The sequence below is a fragment of the Podarcis raffonei genome, chromosome 16 (assembly GCF_027172205.1).
Source record: "Podarcis raffonei isolate rPodRaf1 chromosome 16, rPodRaf1.pri, whole genome shotgun sequence".
Lineage (NCBI taxonomy): Eukaryota > Metazoa > Chordata > Lepidosauria > Squamata > Lacertidae > Podarcis > Podarcis raffonei.
The window spans coordinates 17,711,315-17,738,527 of NC_070617.1; the positions used below are offsets into that span (position 1 = coordinate 17,711,315).

Below are 27,213 nucleotides of genomic sequence, written 5' to 3' on the forward strand. Positions count from 1 at the left end.
ACATGCCAGGGCTCTTTCCCATTTGGGCTGCAAGCATGAGTGGGAGGGTGGTAGCAGCCATTACTGGACAGCAAATCTCAACAGCAACAATAGCAGCAATAATAATAACAATGATAATAATACCTTTATTGTCATTGTACAACCTGTGTACAATGAAATTAAACGAGCCTCCCCCGCAAACACTCAATCTCCTATCGAACAACACACCACCTCACAAGTCAATTTTGCTATGTAATTTTCCGTTCAACAGCCTAACAGCCCACAGACAGAAGCTATTTTTTAGCCTGTTGGTACAGCTGATTATACTTCTATATCTCCTGCCCAAGGGTAGAAGATTAAAGAGGTGATGGCCGGGGTGTGAGTCATCCCTGAGAAATTTTCTCGCTCTCCTAAGGCAACAATCCCTTGCAATGTCATCAAGGGACAGCCCATGATGTCATGTGCTGTATTCACCACCCTCAGTAGAGACTTTCTGTCAGTGGCTGTCAGGCCAGCATACCACGCTGTGATACAATATGAAAGGACACTTTCTATTGTACACTAGCAGCACTGCAGGGCTGTTGTGCAAGGAAAGGCCCCTGGCATTGCACTCACCTGCGGGTGCTGCCGCTGAAGGGCAGACAGCTCTCGCTGATAGAGCCCCGCAGCAAAGAGGAAGACATCCGGCAGCTGAGCTTCAGGGTCTGCCAGGGAGCGCACCGTCTCCTCCGCTACCCCTTTCCGAATGGAGGCGTTGATACGGCTCACGGCCTGTGTCACTGTGTGTTAGTAGGGTGAGATAAGAACATAAGAATGCCAGGACTGTTAAAACGGAAAGGGGTCAAACCATTGCAAGCGGTGTTGAAATTTTGGGAGGTTGGATAGTTGCAATGGAATGGTCTTGGGGTGGGATGCACATTTTTATTCTTATTTAAAGGTAAAGGGACCCCCGACCATTAGGTCCAGTCGTGGCCGATTCTGGGGTTGCGATGCTCATCTCACTTTATTGGCTGAGGGAGCCGGCGTATAGCTTCTGGGTCATGTGGCTAGCATGACCAAGCTGCTTCTGGCGAACCAGAGCAGCGCACGCAAGCACTGTTTACCTTCCCGCCGGAGCAGTACCTATATATCTACTTTTTTAAAAAATATTTTTTATTAAGGATTTTCTTGTTTTACAGAAGTGTAGTGGCTCGTATTTTTTTCTTCTTCTTCCATGTAGTATTTTTTTCTTCTTCTTCCATGTAACATTTTTACAAATCCGTTTCATTTTTTGAGGCATTAGGGGGAGAAGAAAAAAGAAAGAAAAAAGAAAGGGGGGGTGGAGAGAGGGAAGATGGATGGGGGTGGGGTCGGGTGGCGGTGTTTCTATTATGTTTAATGTATGTAGAGTTTGGTGTCAGCGTTGCTTGTGTTGTTCACTTGTGTTACCTATATATCTACTTGCACTTTGATGTGCTTTCGAACTGCTAGGTTGGCAGGAGCAGGAACTGAGCAATGGGAACTCACCCCGCGAGGGGGATTCGAACTGGCGACCTTCTAATCAGCAAGTCCTAGGCTCTGTGGTTTAACCCACAGCACCACCCGCGTCCCTTTTTATGATTATTACTTTGTCATAATTAAAAAAACTTTTAAAACACAACTTAAATTGGGTACAACTGTATGAGTCTTGAAATGATCCTCACTGAAATCTAAACATTGGAAATATATGGAGCAAATTTCTCCCCGCTCTTCATATTCTTCCAGTGGAACTTTGCATCTTCTCTAACTGCAATTTCAAACATATTTTTCTGCCACTAACCTCGCACAGGTAAAGTAATGCCTTTGCAGGTCCTCTGTTAATGCACCCCTTGTGATCAAAAGTGCTTTGTGAAGAGACAGTTTCAAGCAGTTGTCAAAGGGGCCAAACAGATGGTATGGATAACCAAGAATTGCGATGATAGCAGAGAGATTATTCAAGCTGCACAGCCAATAATTCTTTCCACTTGCTGCCATAATGAGTACAGTACTGGTCAGCTCCTGGGGGTATGTTGCAACTCTCTAGCACGCGTTCATGGTTACTTGTATTCTGGCAAATCTCTGCAGTACCCAATAAACGTTTAAGTAATTTTTTAAAAAAGACCACCAGGAGAACCTACTCAATCAAGCCAAGGGCCCATCCTGCTCAGTACGTGACTCACAAAGGTGAGTTCAGATCTCTGGTAATGCGTCTCAACCTGGTGCTTGATGACAAAATCTGCTCCTAAGTGGGTAGCAAAACCAGGGGGGCTGATGAGCGCACAGCATCCCACACATGGTATACACAGGGTATATTGGGTTCTTGAGCCATCCACCAACCACAGCTCAGCGACAGAGTATCCCCCTTCCATGCATAACAACCCCACAGGCCTAAGGTTCATCACCACCCCATCCCTAAACAAATGAATACACTAATAATTATTCTGCATGTTACAAATAAAGTATAGGCCAGACAGCAAGTTCCCCCAGGAATGAATGGTTTCTGGCAATTTCTGGCCAAGTGACACATATCAATCATTTGAGGCACAACACACCGAAGAATTCTGAATATGCCTAAACCCCCAGGACCCACTCACTAGAACTCAGTCCTAAGGGCAGATCCTCACTCACCAGCACGTTCTTGATCTCCGCTTTCGTTGGCCACGTAAAGCCCAGCTTGGATTTCCTCTTGCTCAAGCAAGTCCGCGTAGCCCAGCTCCTGAGAAAAAGGGCAAAAGGATGGCTTAAATGCAAGCTAATAGGGAGTGTGATTGGCTGGAAAGAACAAGGTTGGCTGGGGAATCTCACTGCAACTGGGCAGTTTAAGGCATTGCACGGAAGCCCAACGGTAGCCTGGCCTCTGCAGCGGAGTCAGAATTGTAATGAGAAAAGGCTCTTCCAACAGCCTTTGCCAACCTGGTGCCCTCCAGAGGTTTCACACTACAACTCCCATCAGCCCCAGGTAGCCCAAAACCTCTGGAGGCCACCAGGTTGGCAAAAGCTACCTTAGCACAAAATTTGAGCTAAAGTCCCCAGTTGTTTGTACTCCAGAAAGGGCTTTTTGCTTCAATGTGGAGAAGGAGCCTGCAAGCATCTTTACAGATGTGTCCAGAACAAGATTGCTTCTGTCCTTGGGAACTGTCAGTCAACTTCTTTGTACATAGCCAGAGGCCTTTACAAAATATCAGATACAGAATTTCCAAAGCGTTACATGAATTAAAGGAGAAACTTGTTATGGAAGGTCACAGGACCACTGTTAATAATCACGTATACCAGGGATAACAAAACACTGACTTAGAATCGATAATACTTTATAAATCCTGCCTTGGGAATTGTGGCCAATCAGCTGGGGGGGGGCAAATAGTTCCGATTCACAACTGCCCTTCTTCTCCTCCTCCTTCTCACCAAACCAAATGAGCCTTACCAGAGCCTTCTGTTCCCGGTCAGCGCTCAGCTGATCCAAGTACCAGTCCGCATTCTCTCGCCGCAGGTTCCTCAAAGCCAGGGCAGGATCCTGCAAAGCGCAGTACAACCCCTGGGGTTCCTGTTCCTCAAGGGCATCGTCCACCAGCTCCAGAGCACCTTTCGCTATATGTTTTCAGAAAATAAAAAGTAATCGCGAAGAGTGCTTGTGTATCGAAAAGCAAATCGCTTCTCCCTCTTCTCAGGGCCATAGCGCAGTGGTACAGCACCTACCCTGCACTGATGCTTAATCCCCCCCGGGGGGACAAGAGGAATTATTGGGAGCAGTTGGAGGAAAGTAGAATAAATACACCATGTCTCTGCAATTACTAAGTTGGAATATTCATGGACTTAACTCCCTGGAGAAGAGGAGGAAAGTTTTTTATTTATTGAAAAAGGAACAATTGGACTTAATTTGTTTACAGGAAACACATGTGATAAGGCTACACAGGAAAGTATTGATTAATAAAAGATTGGGACAAGAGTTTATTTCATCAGATAAGGTCAAGAAGAGAGGAGTTGTAATTTATGCCAGAGAGCCTGTCACCGAAATTTGTTTTTAAAGATGATCAAGGAAGATTTGTGGCAATCGAAATTCAATCACAAGGAGAAAAATTCTTAATAATAGGAGTTTATGCACCAAATGAGGGGAAATCTGAATTCTTTAAGAAATTGCATGAGACATTGTTAGACTACATGGATTACAACATCATTATGATGGGAGATACGAATGGAGTGGTATCTACAAATATGGACAAGTCGCAGAGACAGATTGTAACTAAAGACGGCAGACTACCAAAAACCTTTTTTTAACTGACTGACAATATGGATTTGATTGACATCTGGAGAACATAGAACCCCTTAGGAAGAGAGGGAACTTTATTTTCTGAAGCCAAAATGACATGGACAAGAATTGACCAAATATGGATAACTAGAGGACTGGCACCTAAGACTCGAAAAGTGGAAATTTGCCCAAAAACTTGCTCCGACCATAATGCGGTGAAGATGGAGATGAAATTAACACCAATTGGTTCTTTCAGATGGAGGATGAATGACACCTTATTTAGAGACCAAGAGGTTACCAAGAAGGCCCAAAAAATCTTGAGAGACTATTTTGAGATAAATTTGAATACTACGGTTGAAAAAAGAGTAATCTGGGACGCAAGTAAAGCGGTCATGAGAGGGTTTCTGATTCAACAGAACACAATAAAGAAGAGAATTCAAAATGAGAAAAAAGATAAAATCCTGGAAAAAATAAAAGGAGAGACGAAATTAAGAGCGAAACCAAAGTCGCAAGAGATTCTGAGAGAAATAAAGTTATATCAGGTACAATACATGAAAATGATAAATCAGGAAATAGAATGGAAAATTAAGCAGATGAGACAAAAGACATTTGAATCGGCTAATAAATGCGGGAAACTGCTAGCTTGGCAGATGAAAAAAAGACAAAAACTAAACACTATCACAAATTTGGATGTGGAAGGAAAGAACATACAGAATCCATTGGAGATCAGATAGTGCTCCCAGAGATATTTTAAACAACTATATACACAAGGGCCACAGAAAGAGACTGAATTAGACCAATTTTTAAGAACAAACAGATTACAAAAAATCTCTCAAGAAAATAAGATAATGTTGAACCACAAAATTACAGAACAGGAGGTGGAAGGTGCCATTCAGAACATGCAGTTGGGTAAATCTCCAGGGCCGGATGGTCTAACCTCCAAATATTATAGATCTTTGAAAGACTGGTTAATTCAGCCACTAAAGGAGGTCTGCAATGAAATTCTGGAGGGGAAAAAGGCGCCAGAGTCGTGGAAGGAAGCTTACATTACACTTATACCGAAAACTGAGTCTGAAAAGACACAACTTAAGAACTACCGTCCCATATCCCTGCTTAATGTGGACTACAAAATTTTTGCTGATATTTTGGCTAACAGATTAAAAAAGGTATTAGTTGAAGAGATGCATAAAGACCAAGCCGGTTTTCTCCCAGGTAGACATTTGTCTGACAATACGAGGAATATAATTAACATTTTGGAGAAGCTGCAAGTGAACATTAATACCAAAGCAGTTTTAATTTTTATAGTCGCGGAAAAAGCCTTTGATAATATTTCCTGGAATTTTATGAAGAAAAATCTTCAGGGAATGGGGGTAGGCCAAGGGTTTGAAAATGGTATAAGTGCAATTTACTCAGAACAAAAGGCTAAGTTAACAGTTAATAATGTGATGACAGAGGAATTTAAGATAGAGAAAGGTACACGACAAGGCCGCCCAATTTCCCCATTGCTTTTTATTTCGGTCCTGGAGGTTTTGCTAAATATGATTAGAAGGGACCGTTTGATTAAAGGTATTCAGGTCGGAGCCAAACAATATAAATTGAAAGCTTTTGCAGATGACCTAGTTTTGACGTTACAGGAGCCAGAATCTAGTACGAAAAGAGTATTAGAATTGATTCAAGAATTTGGTCATGTGGCAGGATTTAAGCTGAACAAGTCAAAAACTAAAGTTCTAGAGAAAAATTTAACACCAATTGAGAAAGAGAGGTTTCAGAAGGAGACAGGTCTAACATTAGTTAAGAAAGTAAAATATTTGGGGGTTAATATGACTGCTAAGAATTTAAATTTATTTAAAGATAACTATGAGAAATGTTGGACAGAAGTGAAAAAAGATTTGGAAATATGGTCAAATTTGAAGCTTTTCTTGTTGGGTCGAATTGCAGCTATAAAGATGAATGTATTGCCAAAAATGTTATTTTCGTTTCAGTCATTGCAAATTTTGGACAAGATGGACTGTTTCAAGAAGTGGCAGAAAGATATTTCTAGATTTGTCTGGCAGGGCAAGAAGCCCAGAATAAAATTTAAAATACTAACTGATGCAAAGGAAAGAGGTGGATTTGCCCTGCCAGACTTTAAACTGTATTATGAGTCAGCAGCATTCTGCTGGCTGAAAGATTGGCTGCTTCTTGAGAACACAGACATTTTGGACTTAGAAGGGTTTAATAATGTTTTTGGGTGGCATGCATATTTGTGGTACGACAAGGTTAAAGCACATAAAGCATTTAAAAACCATATTGTCAGGAAAGCATTGTTTAATGTCTGGATAAGATACAAAGACTTATTGGAAACTAAAACACCAAGGTGGTTGTCACCAATGGAAGCAAAGGCTCAGAAAAAGCTCAATATGGAGGCCAATTGGCCGAAATATTGGGAAATTTTGGAACAGGATGGAGACAAATTGAAATTGCAGAGTTTTGAGAAATTAAAAGACAAAGTGCGAGATTGGCTACATTATTATCAAACAAGAGAAGCCTACAATTTGGACAAAAAAATTGGCTTCCAGGTGGAAAAATCAAAATTGGAAACAGAACTGTTAGATCCCAAAACTAAGATACTTTCAAGAATGTATAGTTTGCTGCTAAAATGGAATACGCAGGATGAAACGGTCAAATCTGCTATGATCAAATGGGTACAAGATGTTGGACATAATATTATGTTTGCTGACTGGGAACAGTTGTGGACCACCAGTATGAAATTTACGGCATGTAATGCCTTAAGAGAGAATATTATGAAAATGATATATAGGTGGTACATGACACCAGTCAAGCTAGCAAAAATCTACCATGTGTCTGATAATAAATGTTGGAAACGTAAAGAGAATGAAGGTACATTCTTTCACCTCTGGTGGACGTGCCCAAAGATTAAGGCTTTCTGGGAGATGATATATAATGAAATGAAAAAGGTATTTAAATATACCTTCCTGAAGAAACCAGAGGCCTTTCTCCTGGGCATAGTCGGCCAATTGGTGCCAAAGAAGGACAGAACTAACTTTATGTACGCAACAACAGCAGCAAGAATATTTATTGCAAAGTATTGGAAGACACAAGATTTACCCACCCTGGAAGAGTGGCAGATGAAGGTGATGGACTATATGGAATTGGCGAAAATGACTGGCAGAATCCGAGACCTGGGAGAAGAGTTGGTGGAAGAAGATTGGAAGAAATTTAAAGACTACCTGCAGAAACACTGTAAAATTAATGAATGTTAAAATGATGTTGGATTGAAAATAAGTGGTATTAGCAACAAAATTAATAAGAATATGCAAAAATGAATTGATATTGGATGAAACTATTGAGTTATAAAATGTTAAGATACAGAGTTAAGGTAAATGAAAGAGGGTAAGGATTTGCTGACCTGATTATGTAAATAGGAATACAAAAAGGGGAGGTGTGAGGAGGTCAAAGAAATAAGCTAAGGAGTTTAAAGTTATGAAAAACGGATTTGTTTTTAATTTTTTCTTATTTTTTGTTTTTTGTATGTTGTATTTTTTATATATTTTTTATTTCTATTTGTTCTTTTTTCATGTATCTTTTCTTTTTTTTCATATATTTCTTTTTTCATGTGTTTTTGTATTTATGTTTTTGTAAAACTTTAATAAATATTTCTTTTTAAAAAAGTGGATTAGTCAAATTCACAGAGAAGAGGGGTATCAATGGTGACTAGCCACAATGCCTCGGCCTCCATGATTTGGGCTCTCAACAAAAGTTGGGGAAGGATGGGGAACCTGCAACCGCCCCAAGGTCAAGGCTGCTGGGGAATTGTGGTCCAAAAACACCCCAAAGGCAAGATATCAGAATCTTATCTTTAATTTCACTCCTTTATTGTGAATAGCATTTTATAGAGGTATAAATAACTGTAAATATGAAAAGAGGAAAAGTATTCTCTAATTTTTTTCCTTGGTTATATGTATTTTCTTTTTCCTTTGTATTTTCTTTTGTTGTAAATATGTATGTTTTCTAATTTGTACTTAATAAAAATTTTAAAAAATTAAAAACATAAACACCCCAAAGGCCACAGGTGAGCCAATGCTGCTTTAGGGCAAATCATGCTTAAGCGCCATATCTAGACTGAACTGCTGAACTCCAAAGAGGTCGCCCTGAGTAGGGCAGAGAGGCTGCTGTTCTGCTTACCATTTGCGTTGTTGATGCTGCTTTGTATCTCGGCCTGGGTCAGGCACCGATCATAAATATCTTCGCCATCGGGGATTTCTTGTAGAGGCTGAGTGTGAGGAAGAAAAAGGCAACACTTTTGGTTTCAATCTGTTGCCCTCCAGACTGTGCTGGCTGGGGCTGATGGGAGTTGTAGTCCCAAACATCTGGAGAGCCCTAGATTGGCAAAGTCTGTTTTAAGAGCATCTCTTCTAGCCAAGCATTCTGGGGGGCTCTAAATTGTGGACGTTGATTGAAAAAAATAATATATATATATATATATATATATATATATATATAGTATACAATGATATTTTTATGATATTGTAAACATAGAATCATAGAGTTGGAAGAGACCACAAGGGCCATCGAGTCCAACCCCCTGCCAAGCAGGAAACACCATCAGAGCACTCCTGACATATGGTTGTCAAGCCTCTGCTTAAAGACCTCCAAAGAAGGAGACTCCACCACACTCCTTGGCAGCAAATTCCACTGTCGAACAGCTCTTACTGTCAGGAAGTTCTTCCTAATGTTTAGGTGGAATCTTCTTTCTTGTAGTTTGGATCCATTGCTCCGTGTCCGCTTCTCTGGAGCAGCAGAAAACAACCTTTCTCCCTCCTCTATGTGACATCCTTTTATATATTTGAACATGGCTATCATATCACCCCTTAACCTCCTCTTCTCCAGGCTAAACATGCCCAGCTCCCTTAGCCGTTCCTCATAAGGCATCGTTTCCAGGCCTTTGACCATTTTGGTTGCCCTCCTCTGGACACGTTCCAGTTTGTCAGTGTCCTTCTTGAACTGTGGTGCCCAGAACTGGACACAGTACTCCAGGTGAGGTCTGACCAGAGCAGAATACAGTGGCACTATTACTTCCCTTGATCTAGATGCTATACTCCTATTGATGCAGCCCAGAATTGCATTGGCTTTTTTAGCTGCCACGTCACACTGTTGGCTCATGTCTAGTTTGTGGTCAACCAAGACTCCTAGATCCTTTTCACATGTAGTGCTCTCAAGCCAGGTGTCACCCATCTTGTATTTGTGCTTCTCATTCTTTTTGCCCAAGTGCAATACTTTACATTTCTCCCTGTTAAAATTCATCTTGTTTGTTTTGGCCCAGTTCTCTAATCTGTCAAGGTCGTTTTGAAGTGTGATCCTGTCCTCTGGGGTGTTAGCCACCCCTCCCAGTTTGGTGTCATCTGCAAATTTGATCAGGATACCCTTGAGTCCATCATCCAAGTCGTTGATAAAGATGTTGAATAAGACCGGGCCCAAGACAGAACCCTGTGGCACCCCACTAGTCACTCTTCTCCAGGATGAAGAGGAACCATTGATGAGCACCCTTTGGGTTCAGTCAGTCAGCCAGTTACAAATCCACTGAGTGGTAGCATAGTCAAGACCACATTTTACCAGCTTCTTTACAAGAATATCATGGGGCACCTTGTCAAATGCCTTGCTGAAATCAAGGTAGGCTACATCCACTGCGTTCACTTCATCTACCAGGCTTCTAATTCTGTCAAAAAACGAGATCAGGTTAGTCTGACATGACTTATTTTTCAGAAATCCATGCTGACTATTGGTGATCACAGCATTCCTTTCTAGGTGCTCACAGACTGTTTGCTTAATGATCTGCTCCAGAATCTTCCCTGGTATTGATGTCAGACTGACTGGGCGGTAATTATTTGGGTCCTCTCTTTTCCCCTTTTTGAAAATAGGGACAACATTTGCCCTCCTCCAGTCTGCCGGGACTTCGCCTGTTCTCCAGGAATTCTCAAAGATGACTGCCAGTGGTTCTGAGATCACATCTGCCAGTTCTTTTAATACTCTTGGATGCAGTTCATCTGGCCCTGGAGACTTGAATACATCTAAACTAGCCAAGTATTCTTGTACTATCTCCTTAGTTATTCTGGGCTGTGTTTCCTCTGCTGAATCATTTGCTCCAAATTCTTCAGGTCGGGCATTGTTTTCTTTATCGGAGAAGACTGAGGCAAAGAAGGCATTGAGGAGTTCAGCCCTTTCTGTGTCCCCTTTGCATTTCACCATCTTCTCCTCTGAGTGACCCCACTGTTTCTTTGTTATTCCTTTTGTTACGAACATACCCATAAAAGCCTTTTTTGTTGCTTTTAACCTCTCTAGCAAGCCTGAGTTCATTCTGTGCTTTAGCTTTTCTGACTTTGTGTCTACACGTGCTGGCTATTTTTTGAATTCCTCTTTGGTGGTTTCCCCCTTTTCCATTTTTTGTACACATCCTTTTTAAATCTTAACTCAGTTAAAAGTTCTTTAGATAGCCACCCTGGCTTCTTTAGGCACCTTCCATGTTTCCGCCTCATTGGTATTGCCTGAAGTTGTGCTTTTACTATCTCCCTCTTAACAAACTCCCAGCCATCATGAACTCCCTTTCCTTTTAGTATTACTGTCCATGGGATCTCACCCAGCACTTCCCTAAGTTTTATGAAGTCGGCTTTCTTAAAGTCAAGAAATTGAGTCCTAGTATGCTTGGCTGCTCCTTTCCGCTGTATAGTAAACTTCAGAAGAGCATGATCACTCGCGCCTAATGATCCTTCCACTTCTACCCCACTAACCAGGTCATCAACATTGGTTAGGACCAGATCTAAAATGGCTGTTCCTCTTGTTGCTTCTCCCACTTTCTGGACAATGAAGTTGTCTGCAAGGCCAGTGAGGAATCTGTTTGACCTTATGCTCTTGGCTGAGTTTGACATCCAACAAATATCCGGGTAATTGAAGTCCCCCATTACTACTATCTCCCTTCCTTTTGCATGCTTGGCCATCTGTTCCAGGAGGGCATCATCTATGTCCTCCGTTTGGCTTGGGGATCTATAGTAAACTCCCACAATGAGGTCACAGTTATTCTTCTCTCCCTTAATTTTGACCCAAATGCTCTCACTTTGGCTTTGAGGTTCTAAATCTTGGATCTTTTCACAGTTATACACATCCCTGACATATAACGCCACTCCTCCTCCTTTCTTGTCTGGTCTGTTTCTCTGAAATAGATTGTATCCCTCCATTATTACATTCCAATCGTGGGACTTATCCCACCAGGTTTCAGTGATGCCTATTATGTCATATTTAGTTTGCTGTACCAAGAGCTCAAGCTCATCTTGTTTATTTCCCATGCTTTGCGCATTAGTGTACAGACATTGAAGTCCATTAATCATTCCCCCGTGTCTCTTATTTAAGGATTTTTTCCTCCCACCACTAGGTCTGCGTGCTGTTTGCTCCATTTGGTCTATGACATTTGGATGATCATCTTCATCAATTGATAGACCTTCAGGAGCACTGTCTCCCTCCCCCACATTAGTCAGTTTAAAGCCCTCCTGATGAGGTTTCTGAGATTTTTGGCAAAAACATTCCTCCCAACCGTTGTGAGGTGCAGCCCATCGCTTGCCAGAAGTCCATCTTCAAGAAACTGCAGTCCGTGATCTAAGAATCCAAACCGTTCCTGTTTACACCATTTGCGAAGCCAGCTGTTCACTTCCACTATTTTCCCCTCTCTCTCTGGGCCACGTCGTTCAACTGGGAGGACAGATGAGATGACAATTTGTGCATTTAATTGCTTCAATTTCCTGCACAGAGCCTCGTAGTCTCTTTTGATCTTCTGGAGGCTATTGCTTGCAGTGTCATTGGTTCCCACATGAACCAAGAAGAAGGGGTATTTGTCAGTGGGTTTTATGATTCCTTGCAGTCATTCAGTTACATCTTGGATCTTAGCCCCAGGGAGACAGCACACTTCCCGAGACATCTTGTCAGGCCCACAGATCACTGCTTCTGTTCCCCTCAGTAGGGAATCCCCTATCACCACTACACACCTCCTCTTAGGTTTGGTCGGGGTTCTTCCGTGAGCTGTCCGTTCCAAGGTCGCCTGCACGTTCCCTGAGGACTGACTTTGCTGCTCGTCTTCATATACCTGATCGACTGTAATGAGGGAGAGATCCTCAAATGGAGTCTGCTCTTCGTCTTCCATACTAGGGGAGAGGACCTCAAAGCGATTGTGTATTCCTAAACAATCAGAGCGAACCCTGGGCCTCCTACTTCTTTGAGTCATGTTTCTCCATATATCTGGCTCCTGTGTTGGTGAACTAGCCTCCTTCTCAGGGGAGTCCCCTGTCTCCTCCTTGGTGGAGACGGTGTGCTCTGTTGCTTCCAAGAAGAGCTCCAGCTCTCTAATTCTTTGGAGCGTAGCTACACGTTCCTCCAGTTGCTGGACTTTGTCTTCTAAGAGGGCAATCAACATGCAATTGCTGCAGGTAAAGCTGCCTGCAACCTTTGGCAAGATGGCAAACATTTCGCAGGAACCGCAGGCGACTGCAGCTGTTCCCTCACCCTCCCTCTTGAGAACGTGTCGTTGGGGGTGGCTACAGCGGTCCTCCATCATAAAAAGCGTGAAGACAGGACAAATAACTCCCCCCAAAAAAAACCTAGGTCTCCCCCAACAAACGTTTGAGACTAGCTCCCCTAAATCTAAAAGATGGATCAAACTGTGCACGCCGCTGCCCTGCAAGCTCTGATAAGCTCCTCCCACAGCTAATCACCTGCCTCAACAGAAACCCTGCCCCCTCTGACCTTTGCACAGGGAGAGCAGCTAATCAGCCACAAAGAAACACACACACACGAGAAAACCCTTTTTGCACCTTCTTCAGCTGCTGCCCTGCAAGCTCAGAGATTTCTTCAAAACAGCTCAGAGATTTCTTCAAAATATGGAAGGGTATACAAATGACCTAAATAAAACCACCACCACCACTTTCACCACTACATTTATCCAAAATGCATCAGTGTGACCACCTCCACCTCAGACAACCTTTGCTTACCTGGTTCTTCCCATTCTTGGCTTTCTCTGCCTTGGCCAGGTAGAGAACTTCCTGGTAGATGGCCCCGAAGCCCTCCCGAAGGCTGGAGAGCATGGCATTGGGGTTGTGCAAGGCCAGGACAGTCTCCTCCGCAACCCCTTTTTCCACTGCTTTGTTGATGGCCAGGACTGCGGCGTGGACTAGGGGGTGGGAATAAGAAAGGCAAAGTCCAGTGTTAGGCAGCAAAGACACAAACGCCAAACGCCCTCCACCCCACAGTGACATAGCACAGTTTCCATCTTGGAACCTGCTTTAAAAACAACGAAGAACAAAGAAACAAAGTACAACGGCTGTGTGGAGTTCATTATTGCAGTTGGAATAGAACAATCAGGAGGTTCGGTGCACTTTTGCAGACACTCCCACAGGATGGGGGAAGCCATGTACCTTAAATGTGTGGTGTAGATGTGGCCTAATATAGTGACATGAGAGAGCCAGCAGTAAATCATACTGAGCAAGCTGGGGTTAACTCTTTATTGGCAAAACAGGATTTGCACAGGAGTGTCAGGTCTAATGAGCACAGCAACTCAGGTCTTGCTCCCATGAAGCAGTTGCCGAGGCCAAAGCTCCCCATCTCCCCACAGTTGGCTAATTCTTGTCTCCAGAGTGTTTCCCAAGCAACTGGGAGACTTTGTCTACATTCTTGCCTTTGCTCCTCCCACCGCATAACTCTCCTGGTTCTGAGAGATCAGAGGGAGGGGAGCTTGTTGCAGCAGGAGGGGGAGACACCCGTGCCTCTTCACCAGCCTGACCCACCTCTGCCTCTTGGCCTCTCTCCTCTCCAGTCTCCACTTCTGCCTCCAATTCTGGACTGCTCTCTGCCACAGCCTCTTCCTGCTCACTAAACCCTGTCACCTCTTCAGCTTCCGACACCTCCTTCCAGTCTTCTCCCTCTGATCACTTATCGCCGTCCCATCATCAATCCCTGAGCTCTGAGCCTTCTTTTGGGGTTCCCCAGCTGGTTCCTCCCACTATTCCTCTGCATCCAACCAGTCCATTATATCTGGCTATCCCTCTGGGCCACCTGTTCTTTTCTTGATTTCTCCCCTGCTGGTTCAGAGGAACAATTTGTTCCTTGCATTTTCTGGCACAGGGCAATGGGAACTCAGCTGGGTTAGACCAAAGGTTCACCTTGCCCAGTATCCTGTTTCCAACAGCGCTTGGCTGCTCGCCTCTGAGAAGCCCGCAAGCAGGGCATAAAGGCAGGAGCTCTCCCTGACACTTGGTACAGAGAGATATACCGTATTTTTCGCACCATAGGACGCACTTTTCCCCCTCCAAAAATGAAGGGGAAATGTGTGTGCGTCCTATGGTGCGAATGCAGGCTTTCGCTGAAGCCTGGAGAGTGAGAGGGGTCGGTGCGCACAGACCCCCCACGCTCTCCAGGCTTCGCACACCTCTCTGCAAGCAGCGGGAGCCCAGCGCTGGGCTCCTGCTGCTTGCGGAGAGTTGCCTGCATGCTCAGGCCTGCGCGCGCTGAGCTCAGCGCGCCCAGGCTTCGCGGACCTCTCCGCAAACAGCGGGAGCGGTCCCGCTGCTTGCGGAGAGTTGCCAGCATGCCGAAGCCTGCGCACGCTGAGATCAGCGCGCCCAGGCTTCGCGGACCTCTCCGCAAACAGCGGGAGCGGTCCCGCTGCTTGCGGAGAGTTGCTAGCATGCCGAAGCCTGCGCGCGCTGAGCTCAGCGCGCCCAGGCTTCGCGGACCTCTCCGCAAACAGCGGGAGCGGTCCCGCTGCTTGCGGAGAGTTGCCAGCATGCGGAAGCCTGCGCGCGCTGAGCTCAGCGCGCCCAGGCTTCGCGGTTCTCTCAGCAAGCAGTGGGAGCGGTCCCGCTGCTTGCGGAGACTTGCCTGCATGCCGAAGCCTGCGCGCGCTGAGATCAGCGCGCCCAGGCTTCGCGGACCTCTCCACAAACAGCGGGAGCGGTCCCGCTGCTTGCGGAGAGTTGCCAGCATGCGGAAGCCTGCGCGCGCTGAGCTCAGCGCGCCCAGGCTTCGCGGATCTCTCCGCAAGCAGCGGGAGCGGTCCCGCTGCTTGCGGAGACTTGCCTGCATGCCGAAGCCTGCGCGCGCTGAGATCAGCGCGCCCAGGCTTCGCGGACCTCTCCACAAACAGCGGGAGCGGTCCCGCTGCTTGCGGAGACTTGCCTGCATGCCGAAGCCTGCGCGCGCTGAGCTCAGCGCGCCCAGGCTTCGCGGATCTCTCCGCAAGCAGCGGGAGCGGTCCCGCTGCTTGCGGAGACTTGCCTGCATGCCGAAGCCTGCGCGCGCTGAGATCAGCGCGCCCAGGCTTCGCGGATCTCTCCGCAAGCAGCGGGAGCGGTCCCGCTGCTTGCGGAGACTTGCCTGCATGCCGAAGCCTGCGCGCGCTGAGATCAGCGCGCCCAGGCTTCGCGGACCTCTCCGCAAGCAGTGGGAGCGCTCCCACGGCTTGCAGAGAGCTGCCTGTTTGGGGGCTGGGGTTGGGGGAAGCTTCCCCCGCCCCAGCCCCGCGCCTGGGGGGGAAATAATTTTTCCCCTTTATTTCCCCCCCAAAAAACTGGGTGCGCCCTATGGTCCGGTGCGCCCTATGGTGCGAAAAATACGGTACTGCCCCTGAACATGGCCATTCCATTGGGTTCTCACAAATGGCCTCTCCTCCTCCACAAATGTTATCTACCTGCAGCCTCGTCCACCGAGAGCTCGTTAGCAAGGATCCCACCAATCTTGCTGAAGGATGGAAGCTGCAGACCATATTTCTCCAGCTCACGTTTCATGTGGTTTATTTCCTCCTCTAGGATAGGGAAAGAGAAAAGGTTCAATACGTCACACTCATTTAGCAGCAGCCACAAAGAGCACAATGCTTGGGCTGGGATTTCCAGGTGAACAGAAAACAAACACAGGGTCAGCAGCTGTCCTCCATCTGCTCCATAACACACAAACTAAGTGTCAACAAGGGAAACACCCAACTCCCCTTCTTACCTGTGAATTTGACTTTCCCATACAAATCCTGGATCTGGGGAGCCAGCCCAAGTTTAAAGAGGTATAAACTAGGAGAGAAGACACACAAAAAAATCTGGATTTGCTTGTGCACACACAAAGGACCCAAGAGACTCCAAAACATGCTCACAGCAAAAAAAGAAGGGGAAATAAAGAACCAACTTCCACTACTCTTGAGGAGCCACAAAAGACTTGCGCTGCAATCCATGGTGTGGGAGGGAGAACAGTCAGAATTCCAGCCCTCGTATGAAGGTTGTCCCGCCTTACCTCAAAGCATGAATACAATACACCACACGAGGCATATTCTTTTTGTCATAGATGTCTGTTGTTTCAGGGTGAAAGATCTGTTGAAAAACAGAAGTGGAATTTCAAAAGATTTACTTCAGAACACCCATCAAGGAAATGCCTTTTTTATTAGGGCAACCAATTCGGACACTGTGGAAGCTTGATGAAGAGCTCTTAAGGACTCAAGAGGCTGCACTTTATTTTTGCTAATATTTAGGTTGGTGTAAATTGAAAAAACACGGCGCTAGTATAGATTTTGGAATTATTTCATAGGGCCCAGCACAGCTACTTTTACTATTCACAGGAGTAATATGGGGGTGAGGAACTGGTTCCAGCCAGCAAACTAAATCCTTATCTCTGCCAGCCTCCCATAAGTCAAGTTTGACAGATGGGCTGGGTGCATCTTGACCTGCCCAACACCTGATGTCATATATGTACAGCAGGTGTAGTGCAGGTGGGTGTGACTTGGCCAAAACTGCCCACCTCTTGGGCCAAATGCAGAGACTCACCAGAACAAAAGAACTGGCTGAATTGGGCCAATGGCCCATCTAGTCCAGCATCCTATTCTCACAGTGGCCTACTAGATGTCCCAATGGGAAACCCATTTGGAAGCATTTACACCATCCGACTGTGGATGTATGATTTCATAACGCCATACATGCATAAAGTAGAATATTCCATGCTGACGCCAAAAATAAACTGTGGAGGCAGAGCATAGCCATCCTGGCTAGTAGCCATTGGTAGCTTTTCCTCCATGTACAGTATTTTTTCGCCCTATAGGGCGCACCGGCCCATAGGGCGCACTTATTTTGGGGGGGGGGAGGGAAAAAATTTATTTCCCCCCCGAGCCCCAAAGAGCAAAGAAGCCATGACAGCTAGCAGGATGGATCCCGCTAGCTGTCTTGGCTTCGTTTTTAGCCTCGGGGCTGGGGGTCCGGGAGCGAAGGCGAAGTTGCGCTCAACCTTGCCATCGCTCCCGCGCTGCCCGGACTTCGGGCTCCAGGCAGCTATTCGCAAGCCTTCGGAGCCCGCGGGAGTTCCCGCCGGGCTCCGCAGGCTTGCGGATAGCTTCCTGAAGCTATCGCTTCAGGAAATGCAGCAAAAGCTGCATTCACCCCATAGGACGCACACACATTTCCCCTTCATTTTTGGAGGGGAAAAAGTGCGTCCTATAGGGCGAAAAATACGGTATTTGGACTTCCGGGTTGGCGCCATTGTTTAATGGCGGATTCCCTCCGAGCTCCGGAGGGAATCGGCTCCGTAGCGTCTGGGTCTGGCCGCTGCGGCGAAGCGGGGACCCTTAAAATCACAGGCGCGGATGCCTGTGAACACAGAGACTCGGCGGGCACCATTTGCGCCCCCCCAATCCGCGCCGGAGCCTTTTTAAAGGCTTCGGAACGGAGGCAGGGTGAGGCGTGGTGCTGAGAGTACTCCCTCGCCTACGGAGTGAAGCCGCAAGCCATAGACAGAGAGCGCCAACTTCTTCCAAGACCGACTGGACTCTAAAATATAAACCCGTGAGTAATACGGAGATTGGAACGTTAAAAAACTTAATTCTGGATTTGGAACGAGCGGGAAGGGGCTAAAAAGGAAGTCACCCCCCCCTATTTGTAAACAATTTAAAGCAAAGGACTGGGCAACTAAGGTCGAGAGAACCTGTTTTTTTAGTGAAAAGATCTTGATTTCACGGTTTTGACACTATAAGGATTTACTGGAGGATAAAAAGAATTTGGGGACTGAAATTTCACACCCCCCCCCGAGACCCGGGAACGTCCTAAGAGAAAGTCTGTTGCATGGAAGATTTTGACAGCTGTCAAGAGAGCTGCGAGTCAGCTAGTTGCCAGCTGGAAAAAGAGAACATTGTTTCTGCTGTTTTTGTTGTTTTATTTGAAAATAACGAGGGCTGATACAAATTAACTGGACTTTTGGTTTTGAGCTGAAAGGAATATTAAGGAACTAAAATCCCCCTAGAGGGGTAATAGGGATACTACATTACAAAAATGGCTGGAGTACGTAAATTTCAAGCAGAACTGGATAGAACATTCGCTCTCTTGGGAAACTTGAAAGATGAATACAATGTTATGTCTACAAAGATATCATTACTACACTGGACAGTGAACAACAGTTTTGAGCCTGATAAGGACTTGAAACAGGAAGCCTATTTAATTGAACAAGTAAATGAAACTGAAAGTGCAGAAATGATGGAGCAAGGTGCTGTCTTTGAAGAAAATGAAGGAGAAGCAGGAGATGTGCAGGAGTTAAAGGAGAGTTACAATATGAGGCCTGACATGATGATAAAAAAGGACAATAAAAATTGGATGTGGAAAGCCTGGTCTGAATGGGAGATTATAAATCTGCGGAAGGTGAAAGCTGGAGCCTTGGGGACATCTGGATCTGTAAGAAATTTGAAACAAGAGTTGGAGCCCCCCATAGGCTTTGCGTTCAAGTATGGAAGACTGGCTGGAAGCAACAAGGATTCTGCTGGGCCGGAGCCCCTCCGAGACTTGGGGTTTAACATTAAGGACCATCAAAGAGACCGGCAGAAAGGAACTGAGAGAGATAAAAGGGCCTCGGACGTGAGGTCTCCAGGTTAAATAAATAACATAAAGACTGATGGACATTGGTTGGGGACTGGAACCGGGAAAAAGGGCGGGTGGAGGTTGGGAATCCAAAGGGTACATAAGGATAATTTGTTTTTCTTTTCATTTTTAATTAGTGGTAAGGAAATTGGGTAAATCGTGGAAGGGAAATTTTGGTCGACTTTAGGAAAAAGGTTTAAGAACAATTAATGAGGTATAAGTATTGATGTGTGTTTTTAATAAGGTAAAATTGGTTTCTTCTTTTTTAAATTAATTGAAAATAAGATTGTAAAAAATAAATGGAGGAAATGGAAAAAAGAAGCAAAGTAAAATAATGGTATGTTAGAATAAATGTATAAATTAAGGTAAAGAAATAAGTTAAGGACTTGCTGAACTGATAATTTAAATTGGAATACAAGAAGGGGAGGTGTGAGGAGGTCTGAGAAATAAGGTTAAGAACAATAAGTATGAATAATTTTATGTGTTTCTTTTCTATTTTTTTTTTTTGTTGTTTATGTATTTTTGTATTTTTTGCTCTTGTTTAATTCTTGAAAATGCTAATAAATATTTAATAAAAAAAAAAGAAAAATACGGTATTTGTCTAATCCTCTTTTAAAGCCATCTAGGTTGATGGCCATCACTGTCGTGCAACGGTAATCGACGGAGAGTCTTCTTTATAAACAGAATGAAACTTTCCTGAAGAAAATAAACTTGTTCAGAAACAGCATAGTTAAAGAGCATACACAGAGGCACAGTCTTAGTGATTTACTAGAGTCCTGGAGCCACTCTGTCTGCCTTAGCTTTTCATAGCAACAACAGCACTATTCCACAGACTACTCCATACACAATCCATACAGCTCTCTGACTGAGGCCCATGGAGAGACTGGCTACTTTTATAGGGAGATTGAGTCATCACCCGTCACAGTGACTTAGCAGTTTGCTGTTAGCAGGCTTAGGCTTGAATAACTGTGTAGGCCTTGTAGGCCTTACTGCTTCTTCTGCTCTCAAGAACCTTTGTCTCATGACAATCACTGCCTCCTGTGGGAGCGAGTTTCATAGAAGGAGGACTGTCTTTTACCTGCCTTGCATCTTCCAACATTCAGAGTCATTGGATGCCCACGAGTCCTAGTGTTACGCAACAGAGGGACAAAACTTATCTCTATCCATGGCATGCATAATTTTATAAACTTCTGTCATGTTGGGCTTGCAGGCTGGAGCTTCCCAGCTGGGGGATTAATGCAACCTTTTTAGGTACCAAGAGACTGGAAGGTGAATCCATTACCGTGGGCAATCCAATGTGGCTCATGGCGTCCCGCCAGCGGTTGATGTTGTCCGTGTGTCGGAAGTGCAGCCCGCAGGCCTAGAATGAAGGAAAGAAGAAGCACTTCATTCGGGGCAGCCTGAGAACCAAGACTGTGGGCCATCTCTCTGCACTTTACTGTGTGCAGTGTTAGAAACTCAGCTATATAATCTAATTGCCAAATGGCGCCTTAAACCTAGGCTGTGGTCGCCACAATGGAATACCTAAGGACCATTCCCCTCCCCCTGACTTGTTATTATTAATATTATTTATTATTTCAATTTCTATACCACTTTATATTTTAAAGAACAAATCTCAAAGCTGTTTATAACACATTAAAGCATCAAATAAAACAATCCAGAATAAAACTAATTCAAGCTTCAAGGAAAATGTTCCAAATCTTTCTGTAAGTGGCATTTTGCTTTCCCCAGTTGCCAGCCTGGCATCCAGAGATCTCCACATGGTCGCAATTGGACCCGTGCAAGTCACGAAACACACCTGGCACCTGGCTAATTTTGATGACTGATTCCGTGGTATCTGATAGGACTGAAGACAGGATATTTACTGTGAGTTTGCTATTACTCACAGTTGCTGTGCGTTGCTCTGCCTCTGAAATTTTGCCCACTATAAGGAAAAGTGAACTGTAGTAGAACCATCAATCCCTATCAATGTATTTTACACGGAATGAGAGGTAAATAGCTACTTCCATGCCAAGTTCTTCCCTTATTATTTTGGTTACTGCAGCTTTTCGATGTTCAATTTTGATGCCTCTCCTTTGAAAGTATTTCAGATTTTATGCCTCTGAAATAGATCAGATTTGTATGTTTGCGGACCCACCTCGTATGCTGAATTTTTATTCTGTTCCATTAATAATGATTTTGTGTCTTTTGTAGCTGTAACTTTTAAAATAATTTTCTATCGCTGTAGCCTGCCCTGGGACCTTATGAAGGGTTGGACAAAAGAAGAAGAAGAAGAAGAAGAAGAAGAAGAAGAAGAAGAAGAAGAAGCTTATAAAATAGAAATAAATAAAAAGAGGGTCTACATTTTCGCTCTCTGGGGCGAGGGGCACACTGCCCTCCATTAAGTATGACTGAGCCCAGCTTCGGTCTCAATCTTGGAGCTGCAGATGGGAGTGGAAGTCACAACCCCACCATTGCACACGGATAATTCCCTTCTTTGGGGGGGGGGTGCGTGTGTGGTGTTGCATAACCAAGGCAGCTGGAGAGCCTTGGACTGTGGAGCGGGGGGGGCAACAATAACCCAACAAGCCCCCTACCCTTTCCATCTCCAACCTCGGAGATGGGTGGTGGAGGAGAGAAGAGAAAGCAAGAGATTGGTGTTCTGCAGAGGTGCAGCAGGAGGAACTGAAGATACTGGCAACTTCATGACCCAACAGAGCCAGTGAAAAAACTGCAGACTCCTGATCAAAATTAAAGCTAAAGCTGCCTGACGCAGAGTCCCACCATGACTCAATCTAGCCCAGTCTTCACCAATTTAGTGCCCTGCAGATGTTTTGGACTACAGTTCCCACCAGCCCCAGTGAGGCAAAATGGTCCTGAGCTGAGCTTCAGCAAGGGGAAGACACTCACCTTGAAACGGGCCTGGTCAAGGTCATAAATCTTCCTCAAGGGACACACGTCAGGTGCAAAGAAATGACCCAGCTTGGCCAGAGTGACCCCATTCCGCAAACTCTCCTCCAGTTCGGTTGGTGAGGCCAGATCCTCCTTCAAACAGCCCTCCATCCAGCTGAAATATGCAGAGAGCAATGGAAAGGATGCCTTTTGTTTCCTCGGCACACATACCCAGAGGTGGCCAGATTTATTCAATGGCTGTCCCCTTGTGCCTTCAAAAGCCATTCCGGGGTCCTTCCAGACCCCATCCCATGCCCCCCAAGCAATAGTGGCAGAAGAACATAAGAAAAGCCCTTCTGGATTAGACCAATGCAGGCCCATCCAGTCTAGTGAGCCTTGTCCTACAGGGTACGGCAGTGTAGTAGTTAGAGACCTCAGACCTGGGTTCAAAACCCCACTTGACCACAAAGCTCCCTCAAGGACCTGATCTAGGCCCTCTTAGACCCTCACCCGACCACAAGCACCCTCACCGTTTGGCTTCTTCTAGATGACAGAGATACTGGTAGGCGATGTTCTGGTGCCTCTTCTCATCCATTTCATCCGCTGTAAGGCGCTCATCTGGGGAAAGCAAGCAAAACTGCTATTTGCACACTCAGTTCAAACTGAGGTTTTCAGAGATCTGACTGGCGTTGATTGGTGACGTATGATCAATCTCATAGCAGCCTCTGGTTGCTACTTTGCTCCTGGAATCAATTCAAGGAGCTGGTCTTGGCCATTTGAAGCTCTAAAGGGCCTAGAATCTCTCTCTCTATATATATGAATGAGATTCTTACAACATTTCATAACACCATACATGCATAAAGTAGAATATTCCACGCTGACACCAAAAATAAACGTTTGTATAGGAGGCAATAAACAGTGTATGCTGCTAATCGCAAAGTTGTATACTGTGAAGGGAGTCCTCTGTTTTCATTCTTAGCCATGTGACTAATGGAGCTGCACCAATCAGTTGTAAAACAGTTTTTTATGCTTCAAACCTTATGCCAATTTTATTTTAATAGTTTCAACATGTGCTATTTGCCAGATTTTATTGTACCTATTTTTTTCAAAGAAGCACCCTCCAGGCTTTTGCAGCACCACACCTCGTTATTACCAGCCAGACTGCCAGTAAAAGATAATTTACCAGGGGTTAGTATTATCTCCCATGAAAAGATTTGAGCCTAACCAGCTCTGGACATTTAGAGTTGTTTAGAGAATGTCTCAAGAAACAGCTTCCTGCCCACCAACTTTGAGCCTAGCTGTGCTCTAACAGCAACGCTATATACAGCCTCTGTCCTGTTGGCATACAAAGCAAATGCAGTTCTGGAGAAGTAGGAAATCATTCCTCCAGAATGGAAAGGAGCCCATTAAAAGAAAGAAAAAGAAAACAGAAGCATAGGTCAAACAGCTCCAGTCAATGTTATGACTCACTCACTTCAGACTGTATCCTTATGCCAAACTGGCAAGGCATTTCACAGGCACTCACTTCATTCCTAACGGTTCTTTCGAAAGCATGTAAACAGATATTTTGCATGGTAGGAGGGGTATGTGTGGTATGTCTGTGTGCTTACTCTCTCTTTCACACACACCCTGCTGCTTTAAGAGGAAAGTTAACAAAACATTGCTTCATAGGCAGTTGGGTGAGAGTGGATAAATATCAATGGAAGAATTGCTTGATAGGATCACATCCAACATCCATATCATCCGGCATCCTTTCCTACGTGGCCAAACCATGCATTGTATCTACCCCCGCAAAAAGAAAAGAGACCCCTGCCTGAACTGCCGCCAGTTAGGGTAGACAATACTAGCTAGATGGAGCATTGGTCTGACTCAGTATAAGGAAGCTTAATATTATTTATTATGATAATTAGGCTTGTCAATCCAATTAAGGTAAGCAACTAATTCCTCTGAGTACACAGCAAAGTTATTTGCCTTTCTGCTGGTCCACAGACACAGGTTTTGTGGTGAGGGGGACCAAGGAGTCCATGGGTCAAAATCAACAGCCCAAAATGTCAATATGGGAAGCTAAACAGGTTTTAACAGCTGCTTAATTTTATTAAGGGCTGATTTTACAATAAAAATAAACTTCCATTCTCATTCACCTTTTGTAAGTTACGATACATACCAAGAGAAACGAAGAAAAATCTGCAAATGGTGGAATGCAAAGTATTTTGAGATGCAGATGGCTGCACACACTAAGCTGGCAGTAAGTTCCATTGAACAAAACGGAGCTTACTTCCAAGGAGATATGCCTGGATAGAATTACATGGTAAGTGAATATGCTGCACCTGGAACAGGGGCATATCCCTGTGGCTCCCCCAGGCACATTTACCGGTACTCAGAAGAAAAGCCTTACTAACTTCAACTGCACCTCCTCCCTGTCACAGGGAGACTTTGGAGGAGACCTTTTTTAATTAGGCTGAGTGTTGTAGCCATGAGGTCACACTTAGGGACTCAGGTCCAAGATAGAGATTTCAGGTTAAATAAGCCCCCCCTTGCTCCTTGCTCCTTGCCCTCCCCCTTTTATGTAATATTTCGTCCGATAAATAGCTCTGAGCAGATTGAAAGCTCGCCACGTTTCGGTCGATCCCACCCACAAAGGTGTGGTCGAACTGTGGATCTCGTTTGCTTGTCTTCAGTTCATAGAATCATAGTTATTATTTCATAATGACATCAAAGAGTGTATAGGATTGCACCTAAATCACTCACCAGGGATGCAAAAGAAAAAAGCGACATAATTTGAAATGCAGTCAGACAAATAGATATCTGTGCTACATTCCCCTCCCCGGGTCCCCCACCTTCGACTCTCTGGGCTTGTGAGCCCGTCCCCCACTAGCCCAGCCCAGCCCAACCTCGACGGTCAACTCACAGGTGGGTCGGGCCTGCCCGCACCCCGCGCGCTGGTGGGTCTGCTCCATCTCCGGCGGCTCCGCTTCCTCTGGGGGAGCCAAGCAAGCTCCGCGCTGGAAGTTTGAATCTCCCGCCGCCTCCCTTCGTTCTCTTTCCAGCTGAGGCCGCCGCGGAGGATCCTGGGATCTGTAGTTTCCTCGGTGAGTCCAGCCAAGGCAGTTGCATTGCGGGATGCTTTGTACGCCTTCCCGGGCGGGGTTTGCAGGGAGAGCTCGGGAAGCAAGGAGGAGCAAAGCGTGTTAGAGCTCCCCAGTTTCCAGAAACCAGGGACGGGGAAACCCGCTGCGGGGCTGCAACAGCTGCTGGACTGCAACTCCCATCATCCCTACCCATTGGGTATGCTGACTGGGGCTGATGGGAGCTGCAGTCCTCAAACTGTCTCCGGAGGGCCACCTAAAGGCGCAGCAAGACTCTTGTTGCTTGTTAGACAAACGGATTTATGGGCGTCCTTTTGCTACAGTCACGAGTATTTGTTCCAGTATTTTCAGTTCATTTGCGCGCATAATCGTGCTTGGTGTCATTTTCCTTTTCAAATGGGCTGATTAAAGAGAGAGGTTCTCCAACTAGTCAGGCCTGCTTGAGAAGAAGTAAAAACGGCAAAGAAGATCGCGCTAGTAAATTTATTGTCGCATACGCTTTCGTGGTCTGAAGTCCCCATTTTTAGTCCTCGCTATCTTTATATGCATGCTTTTGAATTATGGTGCTGGAGGAGACTCTTGAGAGTCCCATGGACTGCAAGAAGATCAAACCTCTCCATTCTTAAGGAAATCAGCCCTGAGTGCTCACTGGAAGGGCAGATCGTGAAGCTGAGGCTCCAATACTTTGGCCACCTCATGAGAAGAGAAGACTCCCTGGAAAAGACCCTGATGTTGGGAAAGACTGAGGGCACAAGGAGAAGGGGATGACAGAGGATGAGATGGTTGGATAGTGTTCTCGAAGCTACCAGCATGAGTTTGACCAAACTGCGGGAGGCAGTGGAAGACAGAAGTGCCTGGCGTGCTCTGGTCCATGGGGTCACGAAGAGTCGGACACGACTAAATGACTAAACAACAACAACATCTTTATATGCATCTGTAAAGAAGAAAGCAAAGGAGGGACTGCTTGCTAAAATTCCAACACGAGGGGGGAAAAGGAAAAGGTGTCAATTGCCAATCTAATCCCTACTTTCACCCACAACTTTTTTTAAAATAAGAACAACTCTGCATAACACTTGTGAAAACAAGAAACTCACTCACCTGTTTTTAAACCAAAATTAAGAAATGGCACTGTACCTGGAAACGCTGCAATTCCCGGTTCAGTGCGTGGAGCAACCCACAAATCCATCTCCTAGTTTCAAAAATCTCTTTAATAACTGGTAATATTCTCCAGGTGTGAACAAAATGTGAAACTGTAAAAAAAACCACAGATACTTCACTTTTATCTCAGCCACGAGATTGAGAAGCGACACCCTCCTTAGAACAAATGCCCAGTGCATTCTAGCCTAGGTTTCTGAGGGCACGGCTGCAAGTTCTGAGGGCACGCTGCCGGGACTGCACGCTTTGCTATCCCTGCACAAACGCAGCTCTTCCGTCCCCTCCACGTGAACAACCTTCTGCTGGGTCATTTTAATCATAAATTTAGGGACCCTCTGCGGTTCGTTCATTTCACAGAATCAGAATTGTAGCGTTGGAAGGGACTTCGCAGATAGGTCTGTGGTTTGCACAAATCACATTTGCATAAACTTTACATGGATCACACAAAAACCCTTTCCTAGAATGCTGTGTCAAATCTTTTGAGCATCGCCGGTATGGTGCTGGTATTGCGGGGGTGGGGGGAGGACTTTTGTTAGCGGGAGGGCAGAGCTATCTGCCACTCAATTGGTCAGTTAGTTGAGTATTTTTATTTATTTACTTGATTTAGAGGGGGCAACTGCTCCCCCTGGCCACACCCGTGACTGCTGGTAGATTTTGTTAGGAGGTGCTTTGCAAAAAGTTTACCTCCTAAGACCAGATGGGAGCAAATGTGGGCACATTGCTATCTAGTTCCTCCTCCTGGGACTCCAAAATACAAACACCTGACCTCAGTCCCACGCCTAGGGGTACCAAGGCAGAGCACCACACACACACACACACACACACACACACACAGAAAGGGGAGCGGATGCTGTCAACAAAAGCTAGTAATAGGCTGCCACCATTGGCTCTCTGCCTACCCAGCCTGAGGCAGGATAGCTCAGGCTGCACCCTGGATGTCCCCAAGATCCCAAAATGTAAGAGCTAAAGTAGCATT

At 45.3% G+C, this 27,213-nt stretch overlaps 1 protein-coding gene and 1 non-coding gene across 3 annotated transcripts in view; both read right to left on the reverse strand.

Moving 5' to 3' along the window:
- Positions 1–25,190, reverse strand: part of IQGAP3 (IQ motif containing GTPase activating protein 3) — a 51,137-nt gene extending 25,947 nt beyond the window's left edge. The window contains exons 1-12 of one of the 2 annotated variants that reach the window (XM_053370075.1): positions 24,905–25,190; positions 22,527–22,614; positions 22,015–22,171; positions 20,408–20,485; positions 16,529–16,605; positions 16,244–16,311; positions 15,942–16,055; positions 13,249–13,427; positions 8,405–8,492; positions 3,398–3,561; positions 2,605–2,692; positions 595–758 (exon numbers count right to left, since the gene is read on the reverse strand). In XM_053370075.1, the coding sequence (XP_053226050.1) occupies positions 595–758; positions 2,605–2,692; positions 3,398–3,561; positions 8,405–8,492; positions 13,249–13,427; positions 15,942–16,055; positions 16,244–16,311; positions 16,529–16,605; positions 20,408–20,485; positions 22,015–22,171; positions 22,527–22,614; positions 24,905–24,953 (1,314 nt within the window). In that variant the 5' untranslated portion in view covers positions 24,954–25,190. Of the gene's footprint in view, positions 1–594; positions 759–2,604; positions 2,693–3,397; positions 3,562–8,404; positions 8,493–13,248; positions 13,428–15,941; positions 16,056–16,243; positions 16,312–16,528; positions 16,606–19,868; positions 19,949–20,407; positions 20,486–22,014; positions 22,172–22,526; positions 22,615–24,904 lie in introns of those variants that run through there. The other variant, XM_053370076.1, reaches the window with a different exon arrangement.
- Positions 25,191–26,200: 1,010 nt separating this feature from the next.
- LOC128404521 (U2 spliceosomal RNA) lies at positions 26,201–26,390 on the reverse strand. The gene has a single exon (XR_008328122.1). It is a non-coding gene; the product is annotated as a U2 spliceosomal RNA (small nuclear RNA).
- Between the last annotated feature and the right edge of the window lie 823 nt (positions 26,391–27,213).